The sequence below is a fragment of the Eretmochelys imbricata genome, chromosome 6, assembly GCF_965152235.1.
Source record: "Eretmochelys imbricata isolate rEreImb1 chromosome 6, rEreImb1.hap1, whole genome shotgun sequence".
Lineage (NCBI taxonomy): Eukaryota > Metazoa > Chordata > Testudines > Cheloniidae > Eretmochelys > Eretmochelys imbricata.
Window position 1 is genome coordinate 100,968,787 of NC_135577.1, and position 16,877 is coordinate 100,985,663.

General features: G+C 43.0%; 1 protein-coding gene across 1 annotated transcript in view; it reads left to right on the forward strand.

Moving 5' to 3' along the window:
* TDP1 (tyrosyl-DNA phosphodiesterase 1) overlaps window positions 1–16,877 on the forward strand; it is a 116,323-nt gene that overhangs the window by 62,523 nt on the left and 36,923 nt on the right. Inside the window, exon 14 of the mRNA XM_077819249.1 lies at window positions 9,934–10,036. Coding sequence (XP_077675375.1) covers window positions 9,934–10,036 — 103 coding nt within the window. The remainder of the gene's footprint in view (window positions 1–9,933; window positions 10,037–16,877) is intronic.

Sequence of the window (16,877 nt, forward strand, 5' to 3'; positions counted from 1 at the left end):
AACAAGGACAAGTGCAGAGTCCTGCACTTAGGATGGAAGAATCCCATGCACAGCTACAGACTAGGGACCAAGCAGCTAGGCAGCAGTTCTGCAAAAAAGGACCTAGGTGTTGCAGGGGATGAGAAGCTGGATATGAGTCAACAGTAAGCCCTTGTTGCCAAGAAGGCTAATGGCATTTTGGGCTGTATAAGTAGGGGCTTTGCCAGCAGATCAAGGGACGTGATCGTTCTCCTCTATTCAACATTGGTGAGGCCTCATCTGGAGTACTGTGTCCAGTTTTGGGTCCCACATGACAAGAAAGATGTGGAAAAATTGGAAAGCCCCCAACGGAGGGCAACAAAAATGATTAGGGGACTGGAACACAGGACTTATGGGGAGAGCCTGAGGCTTTGTTTAGTCTGCAGAAGAGAAGAATGAGGGGAGATTTGATAGCTGCTTTCAACTACCTGAAAGGGGGTTCCAAAGAGGATGGCTCTAGACTGTTCTCAGTGGTAGCAGAACTGACAGAACGAGCAGTGATGGTCTCAAGTTGCAGTGGGGGAGGTTTAGGTTGGATATTAGGAAAAACTTTTTCACTAGGAGGGTGGTGAAGTACTGGAATGCATTACCTAGGGAGGTGGTGGAATCTCTGTCCTTTGAGGTTTTTAAGGTCAGGCTTGACAAAGTCCTAGCTCGGGTGATTTAGTTGGGGAGTGGTCCTGCTTTGAGCAGGGGGTTGGACTAGATGATCTCCTGAGGTCCCTTCCAACACTGATATTCTATGATTTGAAGGTCCGAATTGTTAATCTCTGTGAGGATATTGCCTGACCCTTAACTTTCTCTGCAAAGCCCATGAGCAGCCTAGGTGTGTTCCTGAGTAATTTCGTCCCTTTAAGATAATATGGTAATGCTCTTATTGCATCAAGAATATGAAGTAGCTTTCCCCAAGGTTGAGTCAGTTGTCTTCTCTCACACTCAGATATTAATTAATGTGTTCATATAGGATTCTGAAACAGTTTGGGGCAAAAACTTGATGAGGCCTGAAAACAACACTGTCTTTATGAAACGTATATAAGGGGGCTTGCCATGAGGGCCTGAATCTCCCCCCACCAGTCAAGCTGATGTAATGGCTACTAAAAAGTCAGTCTTGACTGGTTGGTGGTATTGGAAGGTTGCTAAAGTCCCAAAGGTGGTCTTGGGGGTGGGTGTACTGGAAAACCGATCTTGTCAAACTAACTTGGATACTCTCATCAAAAAAAGATATCAAGTTTGATAAAGATAATAGTGTTAATGTAATATCCATAAGCTTCTATAAGGCATTTGACTTGGTACTGCATGACATTTTGATTAAAAAAAAAAAAGTAAAACAATACAAAATTAATATGGCACACTTAAATGAATTAAAAAGTGGCTGACGTGTTTCAAAATGTAGCTGTAAATAGGGAATCATCATTGAGTGGTTGTGTTGCTTGTGGAATCCCACAAAGATTGGTTCTTGGCCCTACCCTATTCAACATTTTTATCAGTGACCTGGAAGAGAACATAAAATAGTCAGTGATAGTTTGCACATGACACAAAGATTGGAGACGTGATAAATAATGAACACCAGTTAGTGATACGGAGCGATCTGGATCGCTTGGTAAACTGGACTCAAGCAAACGATATGAATTTTAACATGGCTAAATTTATACACCTAGGAATAAAGAATGTAGGCCATACATACAAGATGGGAGACTCTATCCTGGGAAGCAGTGACTCTTGACAAAAGATTTTGGGGGAGGAAGGGGGGGTACGTATGACAGATTTGTTACCATTCTGCCTTAGGCTTCAGGTGATCAAGCTGAGGCCACAGGATCATTTGGGAAGGAGATGACAGAACACTCCAAGAGTCTAAATTTTAAAGCTTTATTAATAAATAATAAAATAACAGCAGAGAGTGCGGGGGGGGGGGGTCCCCACATCACTTAGAGGAAGAAAGAAAGTGTTTGTGCCCCAAGCCCTAACCCACTTTCATACTCACACCCGCACAACGTGAGGCTGGCCAGGCCTGGGTGTAACGTAAGAAGAAGACTGGGAGAGGCGGACAGAGTTCTGTCCTGTGTGCACAAGTCATCCAGGGTCCACTGCCAATCTCCGAATTGCTCCAGCTCTCAGGAGGGTCTTAACTGCTGGGCTCCTTTGGGGGTGTTCTATTCCACAACCTCTGCTCCTGGTGCTCTTTGTGCCAGTCCAAACCAGCTTTCTGTGATGTTTTCTGCTTTCCCAAAACACAACGGCTCCAGAGACGCAAAGCTCTGCTCCCCCCCATCTCTGGATGCATAAATAGGAATCTCAAGAAAAGAATAGACAAGTTATTTTACTTCTATATTTGGTACTGGTGCAACCCCTGCTGGAGTACTCCGTCCAGTTCTGGTGTCCACAATTTGAGATGGACATTGAAAAATTGGAGGGTTCAGAGACGAGCCACAGGAATGATTAAAGGATGAGAAAACATGTATTACAGTGACAGACTCTAAGGAGCTCAATCTATTTATTTTAACAAAGAGAATGTTATAGGGCGACTTGAACACAATCTGTAAGTACCTATATGGGAAACTCAAATTAATTATGGGCTCTTCAGTCAAGCAGAGGAAGGTATAACATGCTTCAACTTCCGCCATTGGATCTAGATAAATTCAGTCTGGATATAAGGTTGTTTTTTTTTTTTTTTAAACAGTGAGGATTAATTAACCATTGGGACAATTTACTGAGATTCAAATGGTATCTGTAAATCAAGACTTGTTGTTTATTTTAAAAGGTATTCTCTTGTCCAAAATAATTCCTTTTGAATAAATTCTATGGCCTCTTATATAGGAGGTCAGACTTGGATGATCAGAGAGTTGTCTGGCCAGGGAATCTGAGAACCCTGTTAACACTATATTGAGGTTCCCAAGAGGGAAGGGCTCACATTTTTCTCACAGAATGGAAGAAATCTTGCCACTGTCAGATGGGAAAAAATGGTGGTGTGCAGATATTGCTGATAAATTGACCTTGAGACATTCACGAGATCTAAATACCAAACTGCCTGGCATATGCTGGGACGATCATGATCCTGCATTTTATTTTAGCTTCTTCAGACTTCTCAGTATAATGGGGATTGGCAGAATGACATACATTAGTCCTGGTGTCCAGGCAGATGGTCAAGACATTTGACAGGGAGCCAGACTGGTGTCCCCCCTGGAGCTTGACACTTGCTGTCATCTGTGTCAAATAGGTCTAGGGATGTGTATCCCACACTTGTGAAAGATGTTCTCATCACGGAGTTCTTAATGCATTATTTGCACATCTGAGGTGTGTCTTTGTACCTGTTTAAAGAGAAGACTTCTTGTGGGACCATGACCAGCATGACCTTCTCATCCCAAGTGGGGGGACCTTGTGAACTTCCTCAAAAGTGGTTTTGTGCCTCTTTCATTTTGATTTTTTTTGTTGAGAGGATCATATATATAAGAAAAGTCATGCTTAAGCCAACAATTTTATATATATATAATATATAATATAAAATTGTTGGCTTAAGCATGACTTTTCTAATCGGACACTAATCTAAATATTATCCATCTCTAACCTGACTGGGCCAGGCTGTCTCAATCCAAGTCATACTTCTCACCAGATTGGCCTGAAGAGTTCTGAAGGTGGTGCTATAAAGGGGAGCAGTTGAGCCTCTCAATGCGTGAAAATGAAGGACCATTATCCCTTGGGTCTACAAGCCATTTGAGGGAAGACTGATGCTCCTGTTACCCAAGGCTTGCCACTGTAGGGGAAACAAAGTGAAGATGGCAACAAACAGGCTAAGCCAGTCTGTGACTAGTCTGCCAGCACCTGAAGAGCCTGCTAGCATGAAAGTGCTGTGCCCAGCTACATCTCCTGTTCCACATGAGTCCAAAGACTAGAAGAACTGAAGAGTTCCAACACCTGTTGGGTTTTTTTCTTTTGTTTTTATTAACTAGGCCTTTTGATTTTTTTTTTCGAGGGTTTGAAAGCATGGCTGCATGCATGAGCATCTGTAAAGTCCACATGGGAAAGCACCAGAAAAAGAGTTTGCCGAGTTTAAGAAACCCCTAAACATAGTCCTTTAAAAGATACTCATTGGATGTGTGTTTCTTTCTTTGTGTAGAATCATAAAACTGTCAGTTGTGAATTGTTAAGTGAGAATTTCCAAACTTCTGCTTATCAGTGTACTATTCAGATTTGTATTATCTGTGATGGGGGCGGCGGGAAGTCATGAAACAGTTGGGAATCACATAAAAGTGAAATCTAAGAAGGAATATTTAATTTATTTCAATATTAAAATACTCAACAAGCTAAATTCTGATTGTATTGCTGGGAGTTTCTTAGTGGGTGTTTTACTCCTGGGGAAATTCTGCACTTCTGCGGATGTGCAGAATTCATCTGTCTTGCATAATTTTGTATTTTCCCGCATAAAAAACCTTTTGCTTAAGAAGTGCTGTTGTTCTGCCGTTTGTCCAGCAGAGGCAGCTGTGCCACCAGAACAGACATTCATGCTGGCTGTTCTAGCACCACAGCAGCCTCTGGTGGGCAAAAGGCAGAACTGCAGCACTTCTGAGGCAAAATGTATTTTATGTGGGAAAATACAAAATTCTATGCCCAGTGTTTGCAGAATTCCCCCAGAAGTAGAGTTCATCACAGCATCCTTCTAGCAGAGCCAGGTTAGGACAGAGTGGGCCACACAGGGCTGCTGGGGGAGGGGGGGGGGTCACAGACAAGGGTTCAGAATGGCAAGTGGGGGGACAGACTGGAGCATGGGCTCAGGAGCTAGTGGGGTGACTGTTAAGGATGGGGAAGGCGGGGCTCCAGAGACCCATGGGGAGGAGGGGCGCGGGGACAGGGGCAGATGTGCCTGACTGAATGGGAGAGGCTTGGGGTCAGCCAGGATCTGCCTGGGGGAGACTTTCCAACACCCTAATAATTCCCCCCCCCCAAAGAAAAACCTCCCACCCACACCCAACAACCTCCAGGTTCACTCCTAGGCTCCTTCCCTCTCCCTCAGCTCTTCTGTTACCCCTGACTCCCCACAGCCTTTGCACTGCTTCTGACAGGTGCAGGAAATACTGTTCTGTATTATAATTCAAGTGAATTACACAGAGTTCTGTATTAATATGCCTAGTAAGGAATCTATTTGTTAAAAAAAAAAAAACACCTTTTTTTGGGGCGGGGAGGTCTGTATTGTTACAGACGTACTTGCTGACAAATATTTTGGAATAAATTACCAAAATAATTATAACTGGCATGATTATATTGTTATTTTGATAAATAAAATATACAGAATTTTTAATTTTTTGGTGCAGAATTCCCCCAATAGTAGTGTTTATAACCAAGTAGATAGAACCTCTTTGATTTTTTTTTTTTAGGATTTATAAGGATTGCTTATCTGTAAATTATAAAAAGGAGTCAGAGTAGCAGCCGTGTTAGTCTGTATCCGCAAAAAGAAAAAGAATACTTTGTGGTACCTTAGAGACTAACTAACAAATTTATTTAAGCATAAGCTTTCGTGAGCTACAGCTCACTTCATCAGATGCATGCAGTGGAAAATACAGTGGGGAGATTTTATATACACAGAGAACATGAAACAATGGGAGTTATCATACACACTGTAACAAGAGTGATCAGGTAAGGTGAGCTGTTACCAGCAGGAGAGGGGGGAAAAAAACCAAAACAACCTTTTCTAGTGATAATCAAGGTGGGCCATTTCCAGCAGTTGACAAGAACATGTGAGGAACATAGGGGGAGGCAAATAAACATGGGGAAATAGTTTTTCTTTGTGTAATGACACATCCACTCCCAGTCTTTATTCAAGCCTAAATTAATGGTGTCCAGTTTGCAAATTAATTCCGATTCAGCAGTCTCTCGTTGGAGTCTGTTTTTGAAGTTTTTTTGTTGAAGACTTGCAACTTTAGGTCTCTGAGGGACCAGAGAGATTGAAGTGTTCTCCGACTGGTTTTTGAATGTTATAATTCTTGACATCTGCTTTGTGTCCATTTATTCTTTTACTTAGAGACTGCCCGGTTTGGCCAATGTACATGGCAGAGGGGCATTGCTAGCACATGATGGCATATACCCATTGGTAGATGTGCAGGTGAACGAACCTCTGATAGTGTGGCTGATGTGGTTAGGCCCTATGATGGTGTCCTCTGAATAGATGTATGGACTCAGTTAGCAACAGGCTTTGTTGCAAGGATAGGTTCCTGGGTTAGTATTTTTGTTGTGTGGTGTGTCTTATTTGTTTCATTGTCAGAATCATAGAGAATCTGTGTGGATTTGAACCAGTTCACCTAGGAGCCTAATCAGCTTTCTTTAAATTAACTTTTCATTTTCACACAGCTGCCCTTCATTCATTATAGATTTTAGTTTTTCCCTGTGTTCCAAAATAAACCTGTTCATAAACTGACACTAGTGTAAATAATTAAATTTTCTAAGAAGCGATTGGTAATTAGTTATGCATCTGGAGGCTGGCTGAGAAACAGCCTTCATCCAAATAGGTCCAGCTTTAAGGTCTTTCTCCCTAAGTGTTGATTTGGGAAGCCCTTGTTTAGGATTTGGATCTCTGGAGAGTAGCTACAACAAGAGACCCTTGTTACAGGGGGAGAATAAAAGTACTCAAATCCTTTGGAAGGGGCTTGATAACTTTTTGTCAGAACATTTGGATATGGCTTGAATTGATGCAGGGGGTCTTTTGGAAGCTCCAGTAATCCCCTTATTTATCAGTATGGCCAACCTACCAAGCAAGGAAGGGAGAGTGCAGAATGTCTAGCAGTTTGTGTGGTTTCTCTTGCACCTCCTCCACTGTTATGTCAAGAGCCTCTGCCATGCGTTTAATATGTTGGAATGCCTTAAAATCATCAACTGGAGAAGACCTTGGAGGGTTCACTGCCTCATTAGGGAAGGATAAGGGAATTGTGGCCGGGATTAATTGTTCTCCCTCATCTGCCTGGTGTACGTGTCTCTCTTTCTCCCGTCTCTTTAGTATCTGAGGCTGTATCAATTTGCCTGGCTGGAAAGATCTATATTGCCTCTTTGGAGAAGAGCATCTAGCCCTGGGAGTGGGGGCAGTAGCTACTGGCTTGCAAGTATGGGGGTTGCATACCCCAGGGTGCCTAGTAGGGCCAAGTTTGATAGGCACATGAATCTTGGACTGATAGAAGCAGAGAAAGATACTTGGGGGCTGGTCTCTGAGGTCCATGCCTTTTGTTGGCTTCCCTTTGAGTTTGAGAAGAGTGAGACCTATGGTGATTTTTGTATCTGTTTTTTATGGGGCCTGGGGGAGGGTGACCTGTGTCTCAACTCAACTCTGGAGTGATGATCCCTCCTGCACCTTTCCGAAGCTATTGCGACAGAGATTGAAGCCCATGACCGGGGTCCAATGTTTCCCTGGAGCTTGGGGTAGAATCATGGCTCTCCAGGGTGCTCATTAAGAGGGACTGGGCAGGGGACTGTGCCTTTGTTACGTCCTTCCTTTCCGTGTTCAAAGAGGCCTTCCTGGAGCACTCAAGAAGGAATAATCTCAGTTGCGCTTCATGGGCCTTTGGAAAATGAGTGGCAGATGGAGCAGCATTCTGGAATATGCCCCTTGCCTAAACAAAAAGGCACCTAGAATGCCCATCACTTAGTAGTATAGAAAGTCATATGAGGGGCAAGATTTAATCTCTGGATTTTTAGCACAGTGGTTTAGTTTTTCTTTACTGGTTTCTAGGAAAGCAGACGGACAGTGCAGTGGTTCAGTCTTGCTGCCATGGGTGATAAGAAAGAACTGAGGGACATTAGGGACTGCGCCTGCCCTTTTATACCCTTGGGTGGTGGGAGGACCTGTAGGGGCGTGGCCCCAATGGACCCTGCTGGCCAAAAGAATCCAGTCTCGCATGCGTGAGCACCAAAAGAGGGATCCATGTGGACAAATACTCAAAGATGAAATATGGTTTACTCATTTCCCAAGCTATAAAATTTCTTCTCAAGCCTATCTTCAAGAAAACAGTCTTTATTTTCACAAAGGTAAAAGATTAATAGAAGAAAATAGATTAATGTTTGTCAGCATATCTTCTATATAATATTCATGTCCATATCCTTAGTGGTCAAAATATTAGAGAAGCACTTGTTTTCAGTTTTTGTATAATGGCTTTTTAAATTCCTTCCTTGTTTGGTGAGGATTCTTCAGTGCCCTTTTCTGTACATTCCTCTTGAAGCTCTGGGACTGCCACTGTCAGACAGAAGTTACTGGGCTAGATGGACCATTGGTTTGACCCAATATGTCAGCTCTTATGTTCCAAACTAGGTACTGATCCAGCCAACTCAGATCACTAATGCAAAATCAATCTCCCTCCTCTCCTCCCCTCCCCCCCCGCTAGAAGGCATCTACTAATGTGTTTATCAGTTCAAATTTAATATGAAGCCTTGTATTTCTTTATTGGAACAGATTCTGATAATGGAACCTGTCATAAATATAAAGGGAAGGGTAAACACCTTTAAATCCCTCCTGCCAGAGGAAAAAGCCTTTCACCTGTAAAGGTTTAAGAAGCTAAGACAACCTTGCTGGCACCTGACCAAAATGACCAATGAGGAGACAAGATACTTTCAAAGCTGGAGTGGGGGGGGGGGAAACAAAGGGTTCTCTCTGTCTGTGTTGTCTTTTGCCGGGACCAGAGCAGGAATGCAGGTCAGAACTCCTGTAAAGGGTTAATAAGCAATCTAGTTAGATATGCATTAGATTCTGTTTTGTTTAAATGGCTGATAAAAGAAGTTGTGCTGAATGGAATGTAGATTCCTGTTTTTGTGTCTTTTTGTAACTTAAGGTTTTGCCTAGAGGGATTCTCTATGTTTTGAATCTGATTACCCTGTAAGGTATTTACCATCCTGATTTTACAGAGGTGATTCTTTTTCTTTAAAATTCTCCTTTTAAGAACCTGATTGCTTTTTCATTGTTCTTAAGATCCAAGGGTTTGGGTCTGTGTTCACCTATGCAAATTGGTGAGGATTTTTATCAAGCCTTCCCCAGCAAAGGGGGTGTAGGGCTTGGGGGGATTTTGAGGGGAAAGACATTTCCAAATGGGCTCTTTCCCTGTTATATTTGTTAGACGCTTGGTGGAGGCAGCAAAAAAGTCCAGGGACAAAAGGTAAAATAGTTTTGTACCTTGGGGAAGTTTTAACCTAAGCTGGTAAAAATAAGCTTAGGGGGTTTTTCTTTCAGGTCCCCACATCTGTACCCTAGAGTTCAGAGTGGGGAAGGAACCTTGACAGAACCACATATTTTTTTTTATTCAGATTCAAATTGAGAGCTATTCCCTGGCTGATAAGGGAGCAGGGACACTATGGGCTAAAAGTATAATGTAACATTTGCTTTAAAAATTATATGTTTATAAAGTAATAAATCTTCATGGAGTTTATCAAAGGAAAAAATGTCAATGAGGGAAAAATGCTTTATGCTTTATTAATTTTCCATACCTATTCGATAATAAATGTCTCAAGAAATGTAAAGTAGTCCCAATTAGGGAATGATCCTTTCATCTCCAAGGATGATAGATAAGGGAAAAGGCCAAATTTGGTTGGTTATTCACGATTCCTTATTCAGGTTCCCAGGTAATAATGCAAAGGCTGAAGTTGGTTATTTGCACATTGTGAATCTGGGAGCATCAACTATACTAAATTCATATTGAATTTCATAATACGTAGTACTTATCCATATATGTACTGCACAACTGCCCTGTTATATGGCACTTACACAGTTCCCCACTGTACTGAGGGAATAGTAATGAGGAACAAGGCCCTAATTATTCTCTTTGTGAAAGGACTTTCTGGATGGGGAAAGGTTTTACTTCTACTTCAAGTACATTGTTGTTGCAGCTGTTGTATTTGAGTGTTTTGTTGCTTTGAAGATTGTGCCACACTGAACTGCTGTCTGTCTCTTTGCAGTGCCAATCTTTCCAAAGCTGCTTGGGGAGCTCTGGAGAAAAATGGCACCCAACTGATGATACGTTCCTATGAACTTGGTGTCCTTTTCCTGCCTTCAGCATTTGTAAGTTCATAATTCAGCAACAAAAGCCAAGATACTGTGATAGGTTGCAAATGCTAATATCTTCCAAAAAGAGGCTGTAACCACATTATTCTATCCCATTATATACTTATTTATTATTTATTTTGTTTAATTTTGGGAAGGGGGGGAGTTAGTTATAGAACTTAGTGCTTTAAAGAAAACCCCCGTGTTTACCCATACATCAGGCAGGAATTTGGTACCTAAATGGGTTTTCGTAGTCTCCTTATGGTAAATACAGTAATATGCAATACTTCATGAATAAGATTCAGAATCTTTTGCTAACTCCTCTCTGAAATTACTAGACACAATGAATCTTGCATCTTGGCAAGGGGTTAGACTAGATTAACCTTGAGGTCCCATCTAACCCTATGGTTCTATGATTCTTATGGACAGACTCTGTGTAACTCAGCAGAAATGTGGTGTCATACTTTCAGAGCTAATTAATCTCTATTTTTAAGATCTTTTGCTGCACCCATTTTGTTGAGTACAATGTCCTGTGGGCTCAGAAAGGGAGAACCATATTTTGCCACACATAAATTGTCATTTGGAGCTGAAAATAAAATTTCTAATCCCCTCTGATCACTCACTTTCCTGAAATCCACTGATGATGGCCATTGTACAGTTCCATCTTGACTCACTGCTTTGTAAGAGCAGATTTTCAAATTTCTTTGTCACTGTGGTATCAGTAGTTTCCAATCTATTTATCAAAGGCAAAATTGGAAAGTTGAAGCATTGCTACTGGATATGCTCAGTAGATATTATCTCTCAGAACAGAGACTTGATGAGGGGAAGCAGTAGAACAGAGTACTGAGAGTGAGGAGGCCTGGGTTCCTTTCTTACTCTGCTACTTGGCTCATTGTAGGGCAAATAGGCAAAAATGTTCAAGTACATCCACTACATTTGCTTAGCTCAGTTTTTAGTTACCTTAACACTTATGGTCTGATTTTTCAGAGATATTAAGCATGCACAACTCCAGTTGAAGTCAGTAGAAGTTGCATGTACTTATCACCTCTGTCAATCAAGACTTAGCTATGTCTGGTTGGGTACCCAAATTTAGAGAAAACGTGTTTGAAAATTTTGGCTTTAACCTGTGTGAGCCTCACTTTCCTCATGCAAAACCGGGATAGATTTGTAAAGCTGTGTGAAATCTTCAGATGAAAAATGCCATATAATTGCAAAGTATTAAAAAGTAGATGAGCATGCTAAAAATAATTCCTAGGTAGAAAACAAAACAAATCCTCAAAGGCTGGATAGTGCTACATGAATCTGTTGCTATCAATATGATAGCAGCATCAACAGTTGGTCTTTCAGAAAGTGTTCAAATTCTCTCCTTCCTAAAGGCCTACAAAATTCATCCTATTCAGGGAGATGATTCTCTGGCTCCCGGAGAAAACAATCTATAGGATAAAAATTCTTCGGTGTATCTTCCATGGGAACAAAATTTCTCTTCATCCCTCCAAGATCATGTTCACCAAGCACATAATTTCATCACTTAATTTGACAGTATATAACTAACCAACAGAGCACTTTTAAAGAATGAGATTTTATGAAAATATTTATGCATAATAATTTGTAATTACAGTCTCTAATTGCTACAATAGAATTGATAGTTTCCTGCTTTGGCTTTTTATTATGGGAGAAGTGCCACATCACACTCTTGACACTTACTAAGCAATTGAAAGCAAGTATTGGGTGACTTCCAATGGTGGTAGTGGCATTTCCCTGATTTTTTTTTAATCACTAAAATCATTAGGAAGCGAAATATGTTGCTCTCAGAAGTCCTTATGAATTACCGAAGACTCGTAATAACACCCTCAAATGCTGTTCTCCTGATGTACAACAGACCATTTTAGTGACAATGCTGGGTTGTGAAATAAGAACCTCATAATTCACTAGAAGGGGTGATAATTTTAGTTTCAATAAACTCTGTAAGAAATAGGAAAAAGAAGCTCATTTTAATAACTGCTGATGATAGATATGAAATGACTCAGGCAGAAACTATCGCCTGGCTGGGCCAAGATTTATTTGATGACTTTGTCAGCAGCTGACCTCAAGGGAGTGAACAATGTTCTGGCAAACTGGCTTTTGCTGTCTACAGCTGCTGCCAAGCAAAGTGAGCTTACTTGAGACAATGGTGAGGCATTTAAAGGACAGATCTCTTTGCATTATTAACTCACATCTACTACAGATGGAACAAAGTCCAGTATGTGTAGGCAGTGGATTCCTGCTCTGTTTTCTTGCTTTCCCACATATATGCATTTATCAGTCTTAAAAAACATAATTCAAAAAACACAGGTGGGGACTAGCAAAAGTAAAAGTCCCCTCAGCCAAAGGGACTATGCTTATTTCAGAATCTGATGACTTGAGTAACAAGTAGAAATAAACTTGTTTCCCCAGGGCCACTCAATAATAATAACTGACAGCTCTGTCGGTTGCACATGTGTAATTCAGAAACTCATGTGCCTCCATACGTCCCAAACATATTGACGTAACCAGAGCTGGGTAGTGTGGGCTGGGGCTGGAGCTGGAGCATAAGACCAGGAGGAACCTGGTGCATGGGCTCCCTATGAGGTGAAGCCTGTGTCTACGGTGGAGCATAATGGAAGCAGAGACAGGAAACAGCAGGACCCCCTGTGCCAGGTTGCAGCGCCACTCAAATTTGGCCTGGCCCATCGTCCCTCCATCATGCCAGCAGGGAGAGCGCTCTGCCATTACACCACCCAGTTCTGCTAGTTACTGCCTCCCCTATTGTAGAGGGGTGTCCTGACCTGCTCGCAACCAGAAAGCGGCCACAGTCTGATTGTGGGAACTGGGAACCAGTGGGATGGCGGGAACCAGAGCTGGGTGCTGTGGGGCAAACCCCCTCCTTCATGAGTGATGGAGAGTATAATGAAAGTGGTATTTAGCAGTGACCACACAGCTTTTCCAAGCACATACTTTTTACTCTATGATTAAATGTATTACAGAGGAAACCTATTCAAACAAACAAACCAGATTTAAACCCACACTAAACCAACCAGAAATTACCCATTTTCCACAGGAGGAGTCTGATAGGTCAGCATCCCTTCCAACCCTTCAGCAAAAGTTGGGGCCGCCTCCTGTTGCTTGAGAAGAGGCAGCCCCGTCAGTTATATCAGAATCTGCAAAATCCAAGTGATATCTTGTTTTGAAAAGGCTGTAGCCCATACGGTTGCAAAGAAAGCCCTGCAAATGTGAATATAGTGCAAACTAGTGTTGGGTGTTATCTGCTGCAGACACAGGGCTTGAAACAGGAGCTGTAAAATAAGTGTGTTCTCCTTCTAACAGCTGCTTTAATTTATTGCATGAGGTTGAGGATATGAGTCTGTTTCTTCAAATCCCAAGACACATGAGAATAGGAACCCCAAGAAATTTGCAGAAACTCAGCGGCTTTGTTTATGCTAGGAAATTTTCCCTAAAATTGCACGCTAATCCTACCATGTAGAAAGGTTTTGTTTTTGTTTTGTTTTCACGGAGAACTCATGGAGGAAAGAGGAGAATACAGGGGATTATTGACATGAGGTCTGTCTGGACATGAGGCAATTTCCTTCACTGATGCTCGCAGTGGTAGGAGCTCAGTGTATCTATCTCTCTGCCTAGCTTAGTGTCACTGGCGAACTTGCTGAGGGTGCAATCCATCCCATCATCCAGATCATTAATGCAGATGTTGAACAAAACTAGCCCCAGCACAGACCCCAGGGGCACTCCGCTTGATACCGGCTGCCAACTAGACATCATGCCGTTGATCACTACCCGCTGAGCCTGATGATCTAGCCAGCTTTCTATCCGCCTTATAGTCCATTCATCCAATCCATACTTTTTTAACTTGCTGGCAAGAATAATGTGGGAGACCCTATCAAAAGCTTTGCTAAAGTCAAGATATATCACGTCCACTGCTCTCCCCGTGTCCACAGAGCCAACTATCTCATCATAGAAGGCAATTAAGTTGGTCAGGCATGACTTGCCCTTGGTGAATCCATGTTGACTGTTCCTGATCGCTTTCCTCTCCTCCAAGTGCTTCAGAATGGAGCAGGTCCTCAAGGATCCGTGATTTTTTTCAGGGAGTGAGGTGAGGCTGACTGGTCTGTAGTTCCCCGGATTCTCCTTCTTCCCTTTTAAAGATGGGCACTATATCTGACTTTTTCCAATCATCCAGGACCTCTTGCAATTGTCATGAGTTTTCAAAGATAATGGTCAATGGCTCTGCAGTCACATCAGCCAACTTCCTCAGCATCCTCGGTTGCATTGCATCTGGTCCCATGGACTTGTGCATGTCCAGCTTTTCTAAATAGTCCTTAACCCATTCTTTCACCACTGAGGGCTTCTCACCTCCTCCCCAGACTGTGCTGCCCAGTACAGCAGTCTGGGAGTTGACCTTGTTTGTGAAATCTGAGGCAAAAAAAAGCATTGAGTACTTCAGCTTTTTCCATATCATCTGTCACTAGGTTGCCTCCCCCATTCAGCAAGGGTCCCACACTTTCTCTGACCTTCTTGTTGCTAACATACCTGCAGAAACCCTTCTTGTTACCCTTCACATCCCTTGCTAGCTGGAACTCCAGTTGTGCTTTGGCCTTCCTGATTATACCCCTGCATGCTTGAGCAATATTTTTATACTCCTCCCTAGTGATCTGTCCAAGTTTCCACTTCTTGTAAGCTTTCTTTTTGTGTTTAAGCTCTCCGAAGATTTCTCTGCTAAGCCAACCTGGTTGCTTGCCATATTTGCTATTCTTTCTGCACTTTTGGGATGGTTTGTTCCTGCGCTCTCAATAAGGCTTCTTTAAAATAAACCCAGCTCTCCTGGACTCCTTTCTCCCTCATACTAGCCTCCCAGGGGATCCTGCCCATCAGTTCCTTGAGGGAGTCAAAGTCTACTTTTCTGAAGTCCAGGGCCCGTATTCTGCTGCTCTCCTTTCTTCCTTTTGTCAGGATCCTGAACTTGACCATCTCATGGTCGCTGCTGCCTAGGTTGCCACCCACTTATACTTCCCCTACCAATTCTTTCCATTTTGTGGGCAGCAGGTCAAGAGGAGCACTTCCCCTAGTTGGTTCGTCCAGCACTTGCATCAGGAAAGTTGTCCCCAACACTCTCCAAAAACGTCCCGGATTGTCTGTGTGCTACTGGTATTGCTCTCCCAGCAGAGGTCAGGGTGATTGAAGTCCCCCATGAGAACCAGGGCCTGTGATCTAGAAACTTGTGTTAGTTTTCCGAAGAAAGCCTCATCTACCTCATCCTCCTGGTCTGGTGGTCTATAGCAGACACCCTATATCATTCTTGTTGCTCTCGCCTCTAAACTTAACCCAAAGACTCTCAACAGACTTTTCTCCAGTTTCATACTGGAGCTCTGAGCAATCCTACTGCTCTCTTACATACAGTTCAACTCCTTCAGCTTTTCTCCCCTGCCTGTCCTTCCTGAACAGTTTATACCCATCCATGGCGGTGCTCCAGTCATGTAAGTTACCCCACCACATCTGTTGTTCCAATCACATCATAGTTCCTTGACTGTGCCAGATCTTCCAATTCTTCCTGCTTGTTTCCCAGGCTTCTTGCATTCGTGTACAGGCACTGGAGATAACTAGCCAATTTCCCTATTTTCTCAGTATGAATCAGGAGGCCTCCCCTGTTTCACCCTCCTCCTTATGTTTCCTTCCGGTATCCCACTTCCCCACTTACCTCTGGGCTTAGGTCACCATCTCACGGCAAACCTAGTTTAAAGCCCTCCTCACTAGGTTAGCAAGCTTGCCTGCGAAGATGCTTTTCCCTCTCTTTGTTAGGTGGATTCCATCTCTTTCTAGCAATCCTTCTTCCTGGAACAACATCCCATGGTCAAAGAATCCAAAGCCCTCTCTGACACCACCTGTGTAACCATGCATTTACCTCCAGAATTCAATGTTCCCTACCTGGGCCTTTTCCTTAACAGAGGATGGATGAGAACATGACTTGCACCTCAAACTCCTTTATCCTTCTTCCCAGAGCCACGTAGTCTGCAGTGACCCGCTCAAGGTCATTCTTGGCAGTATCATTGGTGCCCACATGGAGAAGTAGGAAGAGGTAGCAGTCCAAGGACTTGATCAGTCTCGGCAGACACTCGGTCACATCCTGAATTCTAGCTCCAGGCAAGCAGCACACTTCTCGAGTTTCCCCATCTGGACGGCAGATGGCAACTCCGTCCCCCTTAGGAGGGAGTCCCCGACCACCACCAGCCATCTCCTCATCTTGGGAGTAGTGATCGTGGAACCCCCATCCCTAGGACAGTGCATCCCATACCTTCCAGTCAATGGGGTCTCCTTCTGATCCCTTCCCTCAGATGACTCTTCCAAACCATTCTCTGCTGTAGTACCTGTGCAGAGAGCCTGAAAACGGTTTCTTACCTCTATCTGCGTTGGGGGTACATGGGTTCTCTTCTCTTCTTCTTCTTCTAGAGGTCACATGCTGCCAATTTTCTTCCCCATTCTGCATTGCCCTCTCTGATTCTTCAGCAACTTTGTCTGCAGTACCAAACACTGACTTCAGAGAAAATGAAGATTTTCTGGATAGATGCAACATAGGGTTGGTACCAGGGTCTCTAGTCCTTTAATCTTCTCTTCCAATATGAAGACCAGCGTGCACTTCATACAGACGAAGTCACTTCTGTCTTCTGGGAGAAAGACAAACATGGCACATCCTGTGCAGATCACAGCAGCTGATCGGTCACTATCCATATTGTCTTCCTTCTAAGAGCCTCCTCGGGTGTTGTATTTACGGCTCGCAGAAGCCTGAAAGGCGCCCAAAAAAAACAAAAAAACACACCACTCTGTGGGAACTCCC